The sequence below is a fragment of the Molossus molossus genome, unplaced genomic scaffold (assembly GCF_014108415.1).
Source record: "Molossus molossus isolate mMolMol1 unplaced genomic scaffold, mMolMol1.p scaffold_m16_p_1, whole genome shotgun sequence".
In the NCBI taxonomy this organism is placed as follows: Eukaryota; Metazoa; Chordata; class Mammalia; order Chiroptera; family Molossidae; genus Molossus; species Molossus molossus.
Genome location: NW_023425344.1, coordinates 165,222,197 through 165,243,939, shown reverse-complemented (window position 1 = coordinate 165,243,939; position 21,743 = coordinate 165,222,197). Strand labels below are relative to the sequence as shown.

Below are 21,743 nucleotides of genomic sequence, written 5' to 3'. Positions count from 1 at the left end.
TTAATGAAAGCAAAAGCTTGTTCTTTGAAATAAACAAGACTAATGAATCCCCGACTCATCAAGAAACAAAGAGAGCTGACCCAAATAAACAGAATCAGAAATGAAAGATGAGAGGTAACAACAGACATCACGGAAATACAAATGACTGTAAGAAAATATTATGAACAACTATATGCCAATAAAATAGACAATCTGGGCAAAATGGAAAAAATTCCTAGAAACATACAATCCTCCAAAACTAAATCTGAAAGAAGCAGAATACCTGAATAGACCAATAAGAACTAATGAAATCAAAGAAGTAATAAGAAGACTTCTCGCAAACAAAAGTTCTGGACCAGATGGCTTCACAGGAGAATTTTACCAAACATTCAAAGAACTAACACCTATCCTCTTCAAACTATTCTAAAAAATTCAAGAGGAGGGAAGACTTCCAGGCTCTTTTTAGGAGGCCAACATTATCCTAATACCAAAACCAGATAAAGAAACAAGAAAAAAAGAAAATTATACGACAATATCCCTGATAAACGAGATGCTAAAATCCTCAACAAAATGTTAGCAAATTGAATCCAGCAATACTTTTAAAAAAATCATACACTATTATCAAGTAGGATTTATTCTGGGGATGCAAGGTTGGTACAATATTCACAAATCAGTAAATGTGATACATCACAAACACAAAATTAAAGATAAAAATCACAGGATATCAATAGATGTAGAAAAAGCATCCTATAAAATCCAGAACCCATTTATGATAAAAATGCTCAGCAAAATGGGAATAGAGGGATCATACCTCAACCTAATAAAGGCCATATATGAAAAACCTACAGTAAACATCATACTCAATGGGTAAAAACTAAAAGTATTTCCCTTAAGATAAGGAACAAGACAAGGATGTCTGCTTTCACCACTGTTACTCAGGAAGTTCTAGCCATAGCAATCAGATAACAAATTGAGAAGGGGGAAGTATAACTGTCATTATTTACAGATGACATAATATTGTATATAGAAAACCCTAAAGACTCTACCAAAAAACTACTATCAAAAAACTACTCTCTCTAATATATGAATTGGGCAAAGTTGCAGGATAGAAAATCAACATCCAGAAATTGATGGCATTTTTACACATCAATAATAAACTATCAGAAAGAGAAACTAAGAAAATAACCCTCTTTATTATTGCAACAACAACAAAAACGTAATCAAGTACCTAGGAATAAATTTAACCAAGGAGATAAAAGCCCCAGCAATCCTGAGAAAGAAGAACAAAGTTGGAGGTATCACAATACCAGATCAAACTATACAAGACCACTGTAATCGAAACAGTGTGATACTGACATAAGAACAGGAATATAGACCAATGGAAGACAATAGAGAGCCCAGAAATCAACCCACACCTCTGTGGTCAACTAATATTTGAAAAGAGGCAAGAGCATACAATATGCAAAGACAGTCTCGTCAATAAATAGTGTTGGGAAAACTGGATAGGCACATGCAAAAATTGAAACTGGACTAATAACTTACACTATACACAAGACTGAACTCAAAATGGATAAAAGACTCAAATATAAGTCACAAAACCATAAAAGTCCTAGAAGAAAACATAAGTAGTAAAATCTCAGACATCTCTCACACAGCAATGTTTTTGCCAATATGTCTCCTAGGGAAAGGGAAACAAAGGAAAAAATAAACAAATGGGAGAACATATTTGCCAATGATACATCTGATAAGGGGTTAATTTCCAAAATATATAAAGAACTTAATAGAACTCAACACCAGGAAGACAAACAATCCAATTTAAAAAAGGTAAAGGACCTGAATAGACCCTTCTCCAAAGAGGACATACAGATGGCCAATAGACATATGAAAAAATGCTCAGGGTCACTTATCATCAGAGATGTAAATAAATGCTACAATGAAGTATCACCTCACACCTGTCAGAATGGCTATTAACAATAAATCAACAAACAACAACTACTGGCAAAGATGTGGAGAAGATAGAATTCTTATGCTCTATTGATGGGAATGCAGACTGGTGCAGCCACTGTGGAAAACAGTATGGAGTATCCTCAAAACGTTTAAAAAAATTTGACCCAATAATCCCATTTCTGGGAATATATCCTATGAATCCCAAATTACCAATCAGAAAGACTATATGCTTCCCTATGTTTATAGCAGCATTACTTACATTAGCAAAGTTCTGGAAACAGCCCAAGTGCCCATCAGCAGATGAGTGGATAAAAAAGCTATGGTACATTTACACAATAGAATACTTCTTGGCTATAAAAAAGAAGGAACGTTTACCGTTTGTGACAACATGAATCGACCTGGAGAGTATTATGCTAAGTGAAATACGCTAGTTAGAAAAAGACAAATACCATGTGATTTCACTAATATGTGGAATCTAATGAATAAAAAAAACTGATGAACATAATGAAACTAGAAGCATGGATACATGGAACAGACTGGCCAGTGCCCGAGGGGCCAGGGGCAGGGTGACTGGATAAAGAAGGTGAAGGGATTAGCTAAAGAACACATATGCATACCCCATGGACACAACATAGTTTGGTAAAAGCTAACGAAGGGACAGCCGAAGGTGGGTGGAGGTGGGCAAAGAGGAAGAAAGGGGACACCTTCAATAATGTCAACATTAAAAATTTTAAATAAATGTGGAATAAAGAAAAAAAATGTGAAAATATTTAAAAATAAATAAATAGCTCTGGCAGATTTTGCCCAGTGGTTAGAGCATCAGCTCATGGACCAAAGAGTCGTGGGTTCCATTTTAGTCAAGGGCACGTACCCTGGGTTGCACTTTGGTCCCCGGCCCTGGTTGGAGTCATGCAGGACACAACCAGTCAGTATCTCTCTCTCACACTGATGTTTCTCTCTCTCTCTTCCCCTCACTCCCTCCCCTCTCCCCTCCCTTCCACTCTATCCAAAAATCAATGGAAAAATATCCTTGGTTAAGGATTAAAAAAAATAAATTAAAAAATTAAAAAGTTAACAAAACAATTAGGTAAACTTGTGATAAGAAATGGAAAAATAACACAAAAACATAAACAACTTAAAATGAAAAAGACTCTGGATGCTTTATTTGTTAATAAGCAGTAAGTAGTTTTAATAACATAAGCAAATTAAAAGAAAAATACTGAAGTCTTTTGGCAGTGATAAAATATGTAGTGAGAACTAGTAATATGGTGACTGTGAAAAGATGCCAGAGATATTTAGTTAGTACTATGTCATGAGTTGAGTTTGTTCTGTAGATCTAGATGAGCCTTATTTCAAGTTTACATCTGAAAACGATGATAAATTTAAAAAATATTGCAGCTTAACTTTAGAAAATAAAAGGGAGCCTATCAACTATAAGGCAGTATATGTAGGAAAACTATATAGAATAAGCTTATTCAAAATATCTGTATCTTTTTTTTTAATCTAAACTTGAGGACTTTTTTCTATTTATCTTCAGACAGAGTGGGAAGAAGAGAGAAGGAGAGAGAAACATTGATGTGAGAGGGACATATCGCATGGTTGCCTCACGCATGACCCTGACCAGGGCAGGGGACAAACCGCAACTGAGGTCCATGCCCTTGACCAGAATCGAAACCACGACTCATTGGTCTGCGGGCCGACACTCAAACCACTGAACCAAACCGGCCAAGGCAAAATATCTGTATCTTTGAGTTTAACAAACAGCAGTCAGCTGTAGTTAATATTAAGACTATGGACTTACTGGATGAAGAAATGATCAATATGAAGTATAAAAGCATACTGAATGTTACCTGAAAACCATAAAAACCTTGAAAATATATACACTCAATTGTCAAATAGCATTAGAAGTAAAGATGCTAAAGTACCACTGCAAAAAAAAGCTAATAAAAATAAAAACTATTAAATACAACTATAATAGCATACACATTTAGGTTTCTAACATGCTTAATACCATCAGATAAATTAGGAACCATTTCAAATATAACACACAAAAACTTGCTGTTTGGACAGAATTCTACAATTCAAACTTAAGAAACCTTTCTGCCAAGTCTACAGGCAATAGTATATCACTATCCACAAAGAAGCTGCCTGGAAAAGTTAATAAATTTCCAAGACTACAAATTATTACAGTTTTATTACACTGTTAATGTACTTGAGTGTGATAGGTATATTAAATTAATATTGCAAAACTGATAGCTCAGAAGGGAAAAACAGACAAATGGGATGCTTACAAAAGAAGAGAACAAAATCACTTTATTTCTGGGTTTCTATAAAGATAATATACTCACCCAGAATTTTCATGCTGAAGAATATAAAACTACCCAAATAAGATAAAGCACAAACAAATGAAATTCAATACAGTCGGTAACAAAAAATAATTTGCCCTCACAAAATATTCAGAAAATTTTAAAGAGCTGATAATTTACTGAATGACATAAGGCAGCTTAAGTTCTCACCAATGTCAAATCCATTATCTTAAAAAAAACAATGACCATCTTTATAAACATTACTGATCATAAATTTAAACTTACCTTTTTATCTTCTTTTACCTTGTGGATTTTCTTCTTCATCTTCTTATCATCTAATTCCTGGTCTGAAGTGATTGCAGGATTATCAATACCACCTTTCCAAGTTTCAACAGGAGAAAGAAGTGGATCTTCTTCACTTCCACGATGTCTTCCTTTTCTTTTTGTTTTAGAAGTAGTGAAAGCCTCATCATCACTTGCATCTGAATGTGTTCTTCGATAGTACGACTTGGCTTTACTAAACAGGGTTTTAGATTTATATTTGTATTTCGAAGGCCTCCGTTCCCCATGACTTTTTGAGGTTCTATCAGAAAATCCATTTTCTTCATCTCCTTGGGTATTATTTACAAATGAGTTTCGAATTTTAATAATGCGATTTTGACTATCATCTGGGACAACATAGATCTCATCAGAACAGCCCTTCTGCTTGAAAATTGTATCAATGGGTTCCGCATAGTTATCTGAAGAATCCATATCTTCAGGATGTGCCAAAGGCACCCGGGATGTCTGTTTTCTTGGATTTTTACCAATACCAGCTTCAATTGTTTTTAAAAGGTTTGGATCCAGTTTCTTCACATTGGTCTTAGGTATAACTGGTTTAGGTTTAATAGGTGGAGGCACTTTATGGTTGCGTTCATGGTCATGACAGTTAGGGGTGCTATGAATAGGATACTCATTTCCTTCCAAATCTAATCTATATCTGGAACGGTCACTGGGCGTTGGAAGCAACTGTACATCATCCCCAATTGGACTATAAGGAGGTGGTGCTTCTGTATCATCATCTGAATCAGGGTAGCTGTTATAGGGAAAACAGTCTCTGGGAGATGGTAGAAAAACATCCTCACTTTGATGGGATGATTCCCTTGTATTATCAGATAAGTAGGAATTTTCTATCATATTTTTTTTCTCTAGGACATCACTGAAAAACAGTGTAAAGACCTCGGTTTGCCGATGATACTGAGATAAAGAATACAATGCTGTAAATTTAGCAGTGATCTCAGTTGCAATGTGTTCTCCTTCGGTCATTAACTCTTTGATGGCCTCATTTTCAAAAAAATCTGCTTGGCTGTCAGTAACTGCCACCAGCTGTACAGGAATGGTGTCCTGAACTTCTGACAGAAATGCTCGAAGCATTCCCATTGATGCTTTACGTTTGGCAGAATAAACTAATATATATCCATGAACAAGTTCATCTTTCCTTACTCCAATTGAAGAATGATATGATAATATTGTGATCTGTATTCGCCTCCTTTTTTCACCAATGATTTTATCAAGCATTAGGGAATTATTCTGTCCAGCTTGAGCAGCACTACAAGAATGAGAATCAAGGAAGGGTGAAAGAATAAGATCCACACTAAATGGATCACCACACATGGCACACATGACAATTCTCAAGTCAGCTTCTGATACATCCTTATTGGTGGGAACTGGGCTCACCACATCTAAATTATGTTTAACTGACTCTAATACTCCTCTTAGAGCTTGTTTTATTTGGGTTTCATTAAACTTGCGAGGATATGTTCCAGCAGGTACATCTACAAAAGGACATTGTAACTTGTTTGCCAACTGTTGCCCTTGGTGCCTGAGAATTGGTAGATTTTTACTAATAGAATCTCTCTGATTAGCCAGAATTAATGTAAATGGAAGGTTAGCCATATATTTATCTTTTCTGATCTGAGAAGCTTCAGTTCTTATTTTTCCAATAAAGTCCCCAATAAAATTCAGTGACTCGATGGAATTAAATACACAGAAGCACCCATGTGGTTTAAAGGCAGCAGTCCATAACTGACTTAAAAGGTAAGGCGACTTGGCATCAACTGGTCGAAGATCAAGTTCATAAATTTTTCCATCTAAGGCATACTCATCATCAGTGGATTGTGTCCTTATCTCATTTGCTAGTTCTTGGGCAAGGCCATCCTTTCCTAAAATAAAAAGGTTAACTTTATCTATATTGGTACTATCATGATACAACCGTAAGCGACCATGATCCAACTGCAAAAGACTACTGGCAAGTAACATCTCTACTTTAATGTCCATACAATTTTGGCCACTAAGACATGTTTCTTTAGTGGGATGATAAACAAACCCTATGTGCTTAAGTAGAAGAGACTCCCTATCAGGTGCAAGTTTCTGTAAAGCTTTGTATCTAGGTTCTTCACTCAAAACTGTATGAATTTCACTCATTTTATCTGAACTAGGTGTTGCATTAAGATCTAAATCATAAAAAAGTTCAGAATGCTCAAAAAGCATTTCCTGAAACTCTTCTTTGGCTTTTTCAACTATTTCCCGCTGATGTCTACTATACACCTCTTTGCTATCAGCCTCTGTAATATACTTGAAGGCTTCATCCTCCATAACAAAGCACATGACTTCTTCCCATGGCTGCCCAGGTGAAATGAACTGAATTTTTTCCAAAGTCTTTTTGAATTTTTCCTTCATTTCTACTCTTCTTTTCTCTGATATTAGGTGTTGTACATGGTTCTGATAGACTTTTTCAGCTTCTAAAGTGCCCAGGAGGTCAAATGGGATTCGTCTATCATTAATTTTGTCTATATGGTCAGTTTCATCCCAAGGTGTTTTTTCTAGCACCACAAAACATAACTGAAAATCTGCTCTCTTTTCCATTAACTTCAAAGCTTCTGACCAATTCAAATGTTCAATCTCTTCTAGATTTGGCAAAAGAGTGTTAAAAGCTCTTGGTAAGGTATTTATATATTCTTCTCTCCTTTTTCTTATGTGTTCCTGTTTAAGTTGTTCTATATGTTTTGAGAACGTATTTCTGGCCTTTCTTGTTCCCTCTAAGTTGATGTATTCTTCATAATCAGGATGATTTTTTAATTTATTACTAACAGTTTTCCAAGTTGCATGATAATCTCTCACAGTCTGCACAAGTTTTTCAAACTTATCTGTTGCTGTGACAACAAGTTGTCTCTGTGTTTTAAAAGCATCCAGATAGGGAATAATTTTAGGTTTGCCACGAGTTTTATCCAACATTTGTACCAGTGCAGTGAAACATGTTTCAATGTTGACATTCAATCGTGCTGATGTTTCCACTACAAGAAGGTTCTTTTTGTTTGAAGCAAATGCCTGAACTTCTCTAAGATAGTGATCCACACATTCATCACATTTAGTTGCAGCTATTATTACAGGTTTTTTTGATTTTGATAGCTGGACAAAAAGGTTATTCACAAATTTAAGTTGATCATCAAACTTCCTATTGCATCCCTGACTTACGTCAATGCACAATAAAAATCCATCTACATTGAGTTTCCCTTCAGGCATTTGCTTCTGTTCAAAGTCTTGCTCCAAGCCTAGTTGATCAGTGCAAATGTACATTAGTTTTTCTGCCGACTGCAATTTAGAGGCAGCTGCACGTTTTATATACGGTTGCAAATTTGTACTCCGATGAGGCAAGAAAGTCTGGTCATCAATGAATTCTGTTTGTTCAATGACATGAATTTTGCATTCTACTCCATCTTCACCATTTAATGTTATGTCACCCCAGTACAAAAAGTGATCATTGTTTACTACTCGTCCTCCAAAGTCAATGGTGCTGAGCACAGAAGTGTGCTCTGGATAATATTCATCTGCTTTTGAGCGTACAAATCTATTGCACAAACAAGATTTTCCAACTCCACAGTTACCTTTGTCTTTTTCAGTCCCAGAGAGTCCAACTACACTGATAGTATAGGATGGGGGGCGAGGCTCTTTGTTTTTTGCCATCATAACTCTCTTCTCATGTCTCTACATTCATAAAGGTAACCAGATATACTTTTCATTCTGAAAATTAAATCATCTCAAAATATAGATCCTGAATTTCAGAGCTATATTTGATTCTTTGTATTTCCCTCATTTTTGTGCAAAGGTCTTCAAGATCATATGGATCATCTTCCTAGAAAGAGAAAAATGACAAATCTTAATCATGAATTACACACATTAAATTTTATACATATTAAAAATGTTCATATCAAAATACCATTCAAGTTAATAATGTTACATGTATTTTAAGTCACCATAGTATGGTTTATTGTTATAAATGCAAAATGACCTAAAAAATGTAAGGCAATTTTAACAATTGAAATAACTAATACAAAATTTAATCTCACAAACTTGAAAATAAGCCTTTATTAACCGAATGTCCATTCTGTCTCTACTCTTTCCTATGAGTTTAAGAAAACAACTAGTCCTTTCCTTCCCCTCAATTTTCCTGCCTTCTATGACTGAAGGCTGTGTTTGGTGATAACTAAAATGTACTACTTGCTTTAAGAACTCCCTCACAACTTTTAAAAACAACCTGCTTTCTAACCTGGCTCCTCAAAACTTGTTCCCTAAACCTGGAAAGTATTATCCTAAGTGAAAGAAGCCAAGCAGAAAAAGACAAATACCACATGATCTCACTTATATACGGAATATAATGAACATAACAGTCTGAGGAATACAGCAGACCCAGAAACATGGAAGTAGGGCACAGACTGACATCCCTCAGAAGAGGGGGTGGGGGGGGGTGGGAAGAGATAAACCATGTATGCATGACCAATGGACATGGACAACTAAGCCGGGGACGGGGCGGAGGTGGGGTGGGGTGGGGGTTACCAATGGGGTAAAAAGGTAAAATATCTGTAACAAAAAAATAAATAAAAATTCATAAAAACAAAACAAAAAAAACTTGTTCCCTAAAATGAAATTTTGCATGAATTTTTAAGCAAGATTTTAGAATTTAAAACATTTTCAATAAGCTTCAACACACTCAGAGAAATCTATCAGATATTATGCCCAAAGACAATTAAGATATTCAAATACTTAAAAGGGAAAATAGAAATAAATTGACAGTTACTGCAAATAATGAGAATACTTAACTAGATCAATGTTTCTCAAACTATCTAAGGTGAAAGATTAATTTATCTACAAGCCCACTTTTGTAAAAACCTTAAGCCCCAATTTCTTATTAAATCCATGAGATATAAAATTGTCAAATTGTTTCTAAATGTTCTTCATTTCTGCATCTATTTCCTGAGTAATTACAAAGAGATCATAAACCATAGCTAAAGAATTTTAACATTATATATTAGAGATCATCTTTTAGCAGTATTTTATATACTAGCAACATTAAGTAACTTTTAAGAATTCCATGCAATTTAATTTAGTTTATTTATGTAGAAGCAATGAATCAGTATCTTACATTTTATTTGGACATTCTTCACATTCTTTTAAGGTTGAATTAAAAGCAATACATAATTTCCATCACATCAAATTTTTATAAGATAGAAAAAATATCCAGTTATGTACACCAACATATGTGAAAATGACTTTTAACCCAGATAAAATATAAATAATATAAAGAACACTTAGAAAAAAAATAAAGATAAGGAAAAAACTACTACCTGGTCCCCAATACCTGGCTTTTCCACTGACCTCAATTTCAAGTAAACATTCATTCTGAGTATACTGAATATTTGTTATACTAACACCTAATGGAAAAGAATAACTTCTTATAATTTAAAATTCTGACTAACATTTCAGGTAAAATATTTAAAAATAAAACGTCAGTCTTATTCTTGTGTTCTAGACGTTTATACTATTAGCCTTAACTAAATATTAATTTTAACAATATAATCCATGTGATATTCAAACAACTATTAGGTTCACTTTTATAATAAATAAAATATTGCTATGTTGAAGGAGTAACAAAAGAAGTAGAAAACAAGAAAATATAATTGATTTCAAGTAGGACTATTATTTCCTAGTTTATAAGAATAAATCTCTAAACCTCTTGAGACATAGTTTCCCCATCTATAAAATGGGGCCATATTATCTATACATATTTAAGAACTAAAGAATTTTTTCAAATGTTAAGTGCCTAGCAAAAAAATGGTGCGTAATAAAATATTATTTTGGTTTTTTAACTTGATTCTTAGAATCTGGGAAGCTGTTGAAGATTTATAAGAAATGATGTGATGAGCCCAGCCAGTGTGGCTCGATGGTTGAGCATCGACCCATGCACCAAGAGGTCACCAGTTCAATTCCCAGTCAGGGCACATGCTCAGATTGTGGGCCAGATCCTCAGTGGGAGGCATGGAGGAGGTAGTCAATTGATGTTCTCTCTCACTGATGTTTCTCTCTCTCTCCCTTTCTCTAAAATCAATAAAGGGAAAAAAATTTTTAAAAAAGAAAAGAAAAATAAATGATGTGATCAGATTTGTGACTTAGAAATACTTGTCTGGCAGGAGATTATGCAAGAACTATAAGTAAAAGAAATTAGGATAGGCCCATCCAATCTCACTAACACATTTTGTTTTTAGTAAAAAAAATTTTTAAATTTCAATCTGGTCAAACTGAGTATTTGCACACTTAGCACCAAGTTTAGCATTCTTTACCTAACCTGTATAATAGAATAATTGGACTTTATTTATTGATATATACCAAAAAGAAAACAGTAAATTAACTGGATTTCAAAATTTCACAGTGATAAAAAAGGAAATTAGTTTGTGATAACAGCACAACGATTCCATAGCTAACAATTAAGGAAAAAATCGAAAACAGCAGTATATAAGGACTATCTTTCCTTCTTACTTGAAAAACAAAAAAACTGCAGACAACATACTTTAAAATGTACATCAAAAAGATAACATACGTAGTAATTACTTTGGGGAATTTTTATGTTAAACAGTACAAACACTAGAACTACATATAGCCCTTTATTAAACAAGTATCTATTTTGAAAACTAAGAGCAACTCAAAGACAGGTTAAGACTGTTTGTCCCCTGCCTTCCATAGTTTAAGAGATAAAGTTGTTAATAGAGAAGTTAATAATGCAATGTCATATGGACCTGAGTACTGTAGAAATTTTTCAACTATAAATCAAATCCTTGCCAGTCATATCTTCATTAATATTTCTTATATATGCTTATCCAAACACATTAAACCTAATTTCTGCTTTCCTATATAATAAACCTCGAAAAACGGAAATACCTTGGTATCTGAAGTTATAGAGCCTAAGGGTAGAAACAAAATACTATCACAAAATGTTTTTTTAAAGTTTCAGAAAGAAAAGGGCTTTAAAATGACAGGAAGATGAGTGGAGTCATGAAATGGTCACTGAAAACTGGAAGGCTTTTTATCTAATAGAGAAATAAAACTCTATCATATTGAGGATAAATTTTAATACTGAGACTTCAACACACTATAATTTATTTGATAGCAGTAGTCTCTGAATCATTAATATTAAAGTTTAAACTAAAAATAAGTTAGGTTTGCGTGACATTTATGGTTTTCACAGCAAATTCAAATAAACTACCAATTAGAAACAGTAAGGAACATCCATGTCCTTCTTTATAACAATGCTATCAGGGAGGCTACCTGCTGGTATTTTGAAGTCAGCTCCAGAGCTTGTCATGAGTCACCATATAGTGATTTTCAAGCTATGGTAGAAAAATTCTTTCACAAAGGTAGGAAAGAAGAATATTGGGCAAATAGTGTTGCTATCTCCTTTCAACTCTCTCAACAGAGCAGTGCTTTCTTTATCTGATTTACAGACTGACTTAAGTCAGAAGCTTTAGTTTAAAAAAGTGCCTTAAGATTTAAAAAATGTTTGAAAAACCCTAGAATAGAAAAAAAATTGCCATCACCCTGCCAACCAAAATATTTTGCCATTTGTTTAGGTGAGTATGGCATTATCACCTCCTGGGAGAAAGATAGCTTTCATGAAGTTGGCCCTAATAGGTTATAAGGGTATTTAATTTCAAACATTTGAATAGTTTATAAAGATGTAAATTATCCACTGGCCTTCAACATTCAAATCAAAATTGCCCTCCACTGACTAACGAAGGTAGTTTTTCTTGTGCTTGAGAAAGAATCCACTGTTTTTTGTTCTCCCACTAATAAACTAATGGCCAATGTCTACACGCCAGATATTTATTTTGAAAATTCCTTTCAAATATATTTAATGGTAATATTTATGTCAATCCATACCTATCTTTTCTATTTTTAATGTAACTTTAATATAACTTGTTCTTTTTCTTATAAATCCTAGCATTATGCTTATTTTTACTAATGAAGAAACCAAGACAAAAGTAGCAATGACCTACTCAAAGTTAAGAGTTAAAAGAAATCTGATAACAATCTCCACTTTAAGAATTAGAACACTTTTATTATTAAGGTCTTTTAATATTTTGCAATGCAGTTTCTCATCAAGGAAATGTTTAACTATCCTTACAGAAACCAATGACAAATAACTTGAGTAAAACTGTTCTACAATAGTCTGCTGAAACCTAGTCTACAACTAGGTTTTCGAAGATATTTTTACTAAGCCATTCAAACATAACATGCTTCTTTTAATAGTTTTAATAACATGAAGTGGCTTTCTACAGAAAAAAAAAAAAATTGTTTAAGTTCTATAAGGAATCTAGGAAACTGAAAAAAAAAATGATTCTTAGTAATTCTGGATTTAAACTAAAATTTTGTTTTTAACTTTCTACAAAACTGTTGCAAATACTTCAACCCTTGAAATTATTATAACGTCAGGAAATTCCTAATGGCTCTCCAAAATATATCCAGAATCAATCACTTTTCACTACCTTTACTGTTATTAACTCTGACCATCATCTCTGGCCCTAGATTATTCCAAGGCTTCTAAACTAATTTCTCCACTTCCACTTCTGTTCCCCTTCCCTAGTTTATTCATATCAGAGTAGCCAGAATGTTCCTTTTAAAACATAAGTCAGAGCCTCCCATTCTTCTGCTCAAACTCTCCAGCGGCTCCTAAAAGTCGACGGCTTACTGTAAGATCTGTCTTCTCCAACCCTCTTTGACCTACTCTCATGCTATCTTGCCCTACTCTCATTTGGCTCCAGTCACAATGAGGAACACTGACCTGTTCCTTAACATGTTAAGCACGTTTCTGCAGGTACACTTACTTTTCCCAATACCCCCCACCTAAATCCCCCTTGGTTAACTCATTAACTCCTAACTTACTTCTTTATTATTTGTTATTAACTCTATCCCTTTCCCTACTACTAGTTTAATAAAGATCCACAAAGGCACATATATTTACTTCATCCATATACCCCAAGAGCCTAGAATAGTGTCTCCCATAATAGCAACTACACAATAATGTACGAATCCTAATAAATGTTAAAATAAAAATGCTTTTAAGTCTTTGGCAAACAAAAAAGTAAAGTATGTTATGACACACACAAAAAAGTGCTGTAATTAGTCTAAAAGCTTTTCTAAAGGCACTTATGGAGAAAATATATACCTATTTTAAGGTCCCACAAATTTAGTCTAAAATTAAGCCACCAGAATGAATACTATGATCTGTAACAATGTATTCAGCCAGAATACTCACCTTTTATTTTTTTAACACATTTTTAAAATCACAAATATTTATTATACGAAATTACATTTTCAAGACCTAAGTACATAGAAAGAAGTTTTTTTTTTCTTTATTGATTTTGGAGAGGAACAGAGAGAGAAACATCGATTAGAGAGAACATAGCTTGGCAGCTTCCTGCATGTCCCCCACTGGGGATTGGGCTCACAACTTGGGCATGTGCTCTGACTGGGAATCAAACCGGCGAACTCCTGTTGCATGGGTCGACAATCAACCTCTGAGCCACACTGGCCAAGCCAGAAAGGAGTTATTAAATTATGTTCCCCATCTTCTTTAAATCAAATAAATAAAATATCCCCTATATAAAAAGATATTCTAGACAGAAGAAAGACCCAATCCCAAAGATTATCATATATCCCATAATCTTAGGTAAATTTATCTAGACTAGTTTAAGAATAAAAAAGTCAACTGGTACTGAAAGATGAACATGGTATACTATTGATATACTGTTACTTTTCTTAATGTTGTTTATTTTCACTGACAAATTTATCAATGCTGTGAAAAATTAGAAGAGGAAATGAAAAAGCCATTTTAACATATGGAAGATAGCTAAGTAATTAAACAATGTAATACCTGTAGGAGAGTCAATCATATTCAATATTTTCTTTGACCAAAGTACATAAGCACACAATCTTAAAGTTGAAAGGAACACTAAAAAAGTCATCATTCCTCTGAATTAGTCTTTAGACAAGATGATAATCTGACGAATGAAAAAAGAATCTATTAAAATTTCACTTTATACCAATTTATTTAGTAACTAAATAATCTGGAAGCATATCGTGGTAGGATTTAGGATTAAACTGTTAGGAGGAAGATTTTATTTGTTGTGTGTGTGCGTGTGCGTGTGCGTGTATGTACCATATTCCCAGCACCCAGAACAATGCCTGACACACAGCGGGTACTCAAATATTTGATGATTAAACAAATCAGTCTCTAGTTTTAGATCCTAAACCACCAGGCAATCTTGAAGTCACATTTGTAGTCAGAATTAACAAAAATTATGTATTGGCCCATAAAGTCTCTAGTACAGCAGAATATTCTTATAAAAAGTCCAGTTGTTTGTTTTTTTCCAAAAACTATAGTCTGCTCATTAACACAATTATGGGTTTATAAACATAAGTCTGAAGACTCAATGAAAATATTTCCAGAGGGTCCAAGTAGGCAGTACTTTGGAAGCTCCCCAAGCTCTACTCAGCAAATGTAATTCTGCTTTTAATATTTCAAGTATTTACAAGAAAAAAAAGTTTCCCTTACAAAATATTTGAAAACCAATGGCTTAAACCATTCCCAAGCAGATTAACTGCCTACCCTATTATTTAATCAACACTTTCTTCTAATAACGTGTCACTGAAGCAGGTCTTGGTGTGAAAGTTATTCTATACTCTTCCTAGAGCATTTCCTTACTCTGTGGTAAAAACAGAAAAACCAAAGGTCATTTCATTTTTATCAACCTATGTAAATAACACATTAAGTATTTACTGGGCTTAGCTACTATCTGCTTAGCTTCATGTCAGAGGTTTTGAAGGTACAAAGGTATGTATAGACAATTCCACTAAACCAGTGCTGTGAATATGTTCACCACCCTTCCATGGTCTGTGTCCTTTTCTCCTCACTTTGGAGAACTGAAAAAGGGGAGGAAAGGATGTAATCTGATATTCAATATTGCAATGCTATAGAGGAGGGAAACCATTATTTTCATTATACAAACTACATTAGGTAAGATTTAATTATTTCTTAATGATGGGAACACTAAGAGGTCAAGTAAGAGTATCAGGAAGGGGTATAGACTAATAAGGAGGTATGGATTTAAAAAAAAAACAAACAAACAGCTCAAAAGCACTTTCCCCACTAATTTTAATAAGCTTTATAGTACCATAGCTATGGAGACAAAGGCAATGTTAATGTTCTATACTATGGGAATGATAAATGCAATAGGAATTCAAATAAATGAAAGATCGGCACAAATTGGAATAGATCAGGGGTTTGAAAATATTGTCTATAAAAGACCAAATAGTAAATATTTTAGACACGGTGTTAACAACTATTCTACTCTGCAGTCATACTGCAAGAAAACACCATACACAATACTTATATGAATGACTATGGTTATGTTTATGGACATTGAAATTTAAATTTCATATAATTTTAACATATTACAAGCTATTACTCTGTTTCCTGAACCATTTCAAAATGTAAAAAGCCATTATACAAAAACAGGCAGAAGGGCAGATTTGGCCCAGAGGCTATAACCTGCAGACTTCTAAGTTTCAGTGATAAGGAAGGATTCGAGTAAACTTTAAAAAATAAATTAAGTTTAGATTTAACGCAGAAGTCATTCCAGGTGTGTGATTAGGGTAGAGCAGTAGAGCACGGTTGCCATGCTGAAAAGTAGAGACACTTCCTATTTCTTTTATTTCTAAAGACATAAGCTATGACTATAGAGGGTCTTCAAGGGCAAAAAGGAGTTAGACCTTGTAATAAGCAATAAGAAGACATTATAGACTAGAAGTGGAACACAAAATTAGATTTGGTGGGGCACAAAGCACAACAGATGGGCAAATACTGGAGGCTTTAAAGCACCCGAACTATCACAGAATTGAAATGAGCAAATCAAAGACAAAGCGAGTTTGGTGACTGGCTGCTAGATGTAAGAAATAAGAACAAATAAGTCAATGTTTATTTATGAACAACTCATCGGTTTTAGCAATAAGTGGTGATATCACTTGAGTTTCAAGTAACAGTATTTCTAATGACATATGAAAATACAGAAATGAAATGAGGCAAGGTCAAGATTAGTAATACAAATAAAGATACTAAACTTTAGAAAATTGTTTAAGAGACCATTTGATTTAATATTCAAAAGAAACAGCCAAAGGGTTACGTAGTTAATAAAGAATAGAAATCTGAATCCTTCAATTCCCCAGATCTAGTCAACCAAATGTTAATTTCCCACTAGTTCTCTAGTCAATCAAAATAAAATAATTAAATAAATAAATAATAAGTAAATAAAAAGACATTGTGGCCTGAAAAGTTAAGTGTAGAAACATAAAATTTTGGAAGAACAAGAAAAGAATGAACTGTAGTATATCAGAAGCCAAGGTAGAAGTTTTTCCAAGGCTGTTTAACAATGCCAAATACAGCAGAGAATAGATAGCAATGCAAACATTATTTATTTCCCCATCACCTTCTATTAACCTTGTGTTAATACTTTTCCCCAAATCTCTCAATTTGGCTGATAAGGTACAAATTGATGCTCTTACATTTTCCCCTCACCTGCCAATCTATCCTGCACTTCCCCGTGCTTTTGGTTCAGTGTCACTAACTTACCTAAATGTCTTTTTTCCCCTACCTCATATATCTTTTGAAACTTCCAAATGTTATCTCCTTTATCTAAATTCCTTAACCCTGGATTTTTAAATCAGTATGTACTGCCTTGTATATGGTTCTTCTACTCTACCCTGAACTGGCATTTAGTCCTAAATTGTCCTACTCCCCAACAAAGTTATAAGCCCTTCTAAGGGAGCAACAGTTTATATCTTCCTTGTATCATTTACAGTGCCCAACTTCTTAATAAAATATTGGTCAGGGATAACAAAATAGACTAAATCTTATATGAAACTAAAACAATGAAAAAAATCAATTTTTACCATTACTTCTTCATAATGAAAAGCTTGAGAATCTAACCAAGTGACACATACCAGTCATATTTAACCATAAAATTACTGTTACACATAACTCTTTTCCCAAGTAATAGTTGTAATTCTGTGAGCAAAACACACAGACATAACTAAACATTAACAACCTATTTTATCTGACTGCAAGTATTGTGGACAGTCAACTTACAAAATACAATGAAACAAGACCAACCTTGTTTACTGTCTCGCTTATAGTTAAAACATCCAAATTCAAGTTTTTCTTCTGTTAAAGGATTCCCAAAGAGGCCTTGAGAGAAATAGTTGTTCTCCTTTTCTGCGTTTCTTAGTATATATAACTATTTACTCCTATAATTATAGTTAAGTACATGTTCAACTAAAATCTGAGCTATACCGCCTCTAATTTATAAAAGCCAAGCAAGTGCTAAATAAAGGAAATCTGAATTAATGAATAACAAATCAGAGGCTTTCAAAGTTTTTTAATGCAGATAATTTATTTTTTCAAAGGAGTTATTATATATAAATACAGTACATTTAACAGACAAAAATAGAAGCTGCCTTTGTTTGGGAGGGTGGGTTGTTAGAGGAAGTCTCAAGACACCCAGGAAAAAATCCATAAGGGGGGGGAGGGTCCAAGGAACAGTCAGAAAACCAATTAATTTAAAGTTGAATTTAAAATTCTTACTGTTATAACTATTTTTCTTAATTTCTAACATGGCTTTTCTTGGCTTGATAAAATTATATACAACAACCTTCACTTAAATAGGAGCTTGATTACTCAAATCACCAAATGATAGATCACTTTATCAAAGTTTCCCCTGGTGTACTTTAAATGTATTTCACAAGCACCTATTAGGAACATAGACATTATTGAAACAGAACACTACACAATGCTTCTTCAATTACATTATTTGCATACCTTCTTGGTGAATCAAGAAAAAAAGTCATGGATCTTACAGCCCAGATAGATACCTTAAAATAATATCTATGAAAACTGAATCTGTGACAAAACTTACTCTGTAGCTACCAAGAAAATCTCTATCAAGCCATTTCATACGTATTTAACAAGTGAATACTAACGGCAGCACTTTACCTTAAGTCCTGCTAATGTTGAAAAACTTTAGTAGTCTTCATGAGACATTTTTCAATTTAAAAAAGTGAGTTATAAAAGTATTATTGTAAGATGTACCACAACTTCAATTCCACAAAAAAAGAATGCAAATACAGTATTTTATTCCTTAAAAACTCTTAACGTGCAAGGCCAAAATAACTTATTTTCTTCAAATGAGTAAATGTACTAAATCTACCTTTCAAAAAAAAAGAAGAGGGGTCAGTTTCAAAACATTTAGGATAGCTGGGCCAGTGTGGCTCAGTGGATTGAAAGTCCTCCCATGGACTGAGAGGTACCAGATGGATTCTGGTTAAGGCACATGCCAGGGCTGCCAGCTTGATCCCCAGTAGGGGGTGTGCAGGAGGCAGACCATCAATATTTCTCACTTGATGTTTCTCTCTCTCTAAAAAAATAAATAAAAACATATTTAAAAAAAATAAGGTTAAGTACCATGTGACAAAATTAAGATAGTTTTTTTTTCCAAATTAAATTTATTGGGGTGACATTGGTTAATATGATCATACAGGTTTCAGGTGTGGGTTTCTATGTTACAGGACCTGTATATTGCACTGTGTGCCTACCAAGATAGTAACTTTGCAGTACATCTTTTAAATTGCTAGAGTAATTTAAATGGGAAAAGGGGTGCTTAAAAAACTGATAAAAATATGACAGTTCTGTGACAATGCTCTTATAATGCACAAAGAATGATAAAATAAAACCTGCTGAGGTGGATTAAAAACACATGACAACCAAATCGATTGTTATCTAGGTGTCATCTGTGTCATTCTAATTTCTGCTTTAAGTCAATCAGATCAGTAGTAGTGCTATCTCTTGAAAGTTACATGCTTAGGCATAACCAGTTTTCCAATAGTGAATGTCTAGTTATGTATACTCGAAGGCCTATATAAGTTTTTGGTGATCTGCACATACCACTCTCTTCCTTTGCTCTATTATAGATACAAGAAACGTGGGTCAATTACAAAGAATAGATTTAAGAGCCAGAAATGAAAAAGCGATTTAAAAACGGAAGCAAAGCCTTAGTGTGGAAACTGTCTAATAGGTTACTTATGTGGTCAGTATGTAGTATATCTGCAAACGAGTACAGTTTTATTATGTTAAAGTCTAGTAAACTAGAATTGACAGTAAAACATTTCCAAACACATTTTACTAATATCGTACTTAACCAAACGTTTTTCCAAATAGTTGAATCTAGATAAAATTTTTGTTAAAAAAAACCATTTTAAATGGAGATTTAGAGAAATATTCCCTTAAGTGAATGAGATCCCCAATGTCAATAAACACCCCCCTAATATTGTTCAAACTGAATATTGGTTTGGATTTAAGTGGAGCAGGCAAACCTTTGCCCCCAACACCTGTAGAAGGCAGCATAAGCAAAGACCAGTAAATACAGCTACGTAGTTCACTGGTTTACATCTGAATATTCTTTTAATGATACATTTCCTACCTATCACAAAGGGAAAAGCAAATTATCGTCAGGAATTTAAACTTAAAAACGTGCGTACACACCATCTGCATGCCTATTTTGGTCTAGCTTTAAAACATTTACATTCCCATATATTAAGCACGGGTCAAAACTGGATCTGTCATATGGCAAAAGTATAAGCGTTTCCCCTACAACTTTCTCGCAATTTTACTAAACGTTCCAATAGTTTGCCTTGACTTCCGAGCACCTTTCAGCTTCAGCTACACCCAGAGCCTCCACCTCACTTGCATTTCTAATAATGCCGTAGAGGGAGGGAGGGAGTGTATTTCTGTGTGGATAAGTGCGCGCGCGCTCCCGCGCGGTTCCCCACCCCCACCCTGATACTTTTCTTTAATGGAAACAGAGGAAGAATCTAAAGATTATTCTAGCGAAAACTCGGTATCAAAGCTTCAACCCAGTGTCAGTCAACCGACAGGACTCTGTGTTTTGGTTGCGGAGTGCAACTTCTCACACCGTACCCCGACTTTTTAGCACCAGGGAAATGGGTGAGCAAAAGCCCAGGGCGGAGTGGGGGAGACAGGGAAAAGTGAAAGGATTGAGTCCCCTGAAAGGCGCTTAAGTTTGCAAGGAAGATCGTGTTTCCGCGGATCTGCGCCGACCCCCTCCGCTCCCCCTTCCAGGTGGAACTCGTTAGCAGCAGCCCAGCCACAGGCACCGCAACCTTTCTTCCCCACGTACCATCCGCGGCCAGGGCAAGTGAAGGCAACCGGAGAGAGCGGACGGCGGGCGGGGACGGCGCGATCCCGGCCACCACCAGGCCTTCGCCGACCCCAGCCCGTCACCTGTGGAGAAAGCGTCCCTTCCCCGGCCTCTCTGCCCTTCACGCCGACCGTACCCCCCCCCCCCGCCCCGCCTGCGAGGACAGAGCGCGGCGCCAGGCTCCCTCCGCGGCTGCGGGGCCCCAGTCCCTTGAACTGGTTACAACCGGCGGCGGCGACTGAGCGGGGCGGCCGGCGGCGGCAGGGTCCCAGGCGGGGAGGGGGCGGGCGGGAGGCCCAGAGGAGCGGGGGCGTGGGGGGTGCGCAAGGTCCTACCTAACACCGTCGGTCTCCTCCGTCTCCTCAACGGCAGCGGCCCCGGCGGTGGCGGCGGTGGCAGCGACATTCCTGGGGAGCGCTCCCGCCGCCGCCGCCTCCTCCTCCACTCTCTGCTCGCCTCTCTTCCCCGGCGCGCTCACCGAGCGCCGCGTCCCTTCAGCCACCTCCGGGGTGCTCCCCAACACACACGCCCCGAAACCTTAAGCCCTACGGCTCCCGCTGCCGGATAACCCACCCTCCCTCCCTCCCCGCCACCAGCGGCGGCCCCGTCCCTCCCCCCTTCCCCTGCGCCGGCCGCCGCGCGGGGTTCAGTAATGGCGGCCACTCGGGCTCCCTCACGCTGACGGATCTCTCTCCCTCTCTCCCGAACTTTACCTCAGCATCTCTCCAGGCGCGCACCGCCGGAACGCACGCGCGCGCGCAGCCACACACCCGGCCGGGGGCGGAGCGGCGGCGCAGCCTCGACGGGGCGCGCGCGCGTGCCCGCGCCGCCCTCCCCCCAGTCCGCCACCCCCGCCGCCCTCACCTCGCAACGCCTC

General features: G+C 36.0%; 1 protein-coding gene across 1 annotated transcript in view; it reads right to left on the bottom strand.

The window, feature by feature from the left end:
- Positions 1 to 21,393, bottom strand: part of ARHGAP5 (Rho GTPase activating protein 5) — a 101,361-nt gene extending 79,968 nt beyond the window's left edge. Inside the window, exons 1-2 of the mRNA XM_036272279.1 lie at positions 21,202 to 21,393; positions 4,518 to 8,403 (exon numbers count right to left, since the gene is read on the bottom strand). Coding sequence (XP_036128172.1) covers positions 4,518 to 8,237 — 3,720 coding nt within the window. The 5' untranslated portion in view covers positions 8,238 to 8,403; positions 21,202 to 21,393. The remainder of the gene's footprint in view (positions 1 to 4,517; positions 8,404 to 21,201) is intronic.
- Positions 21,394 to 21,743: the final 350 nt, after the last annotated feature.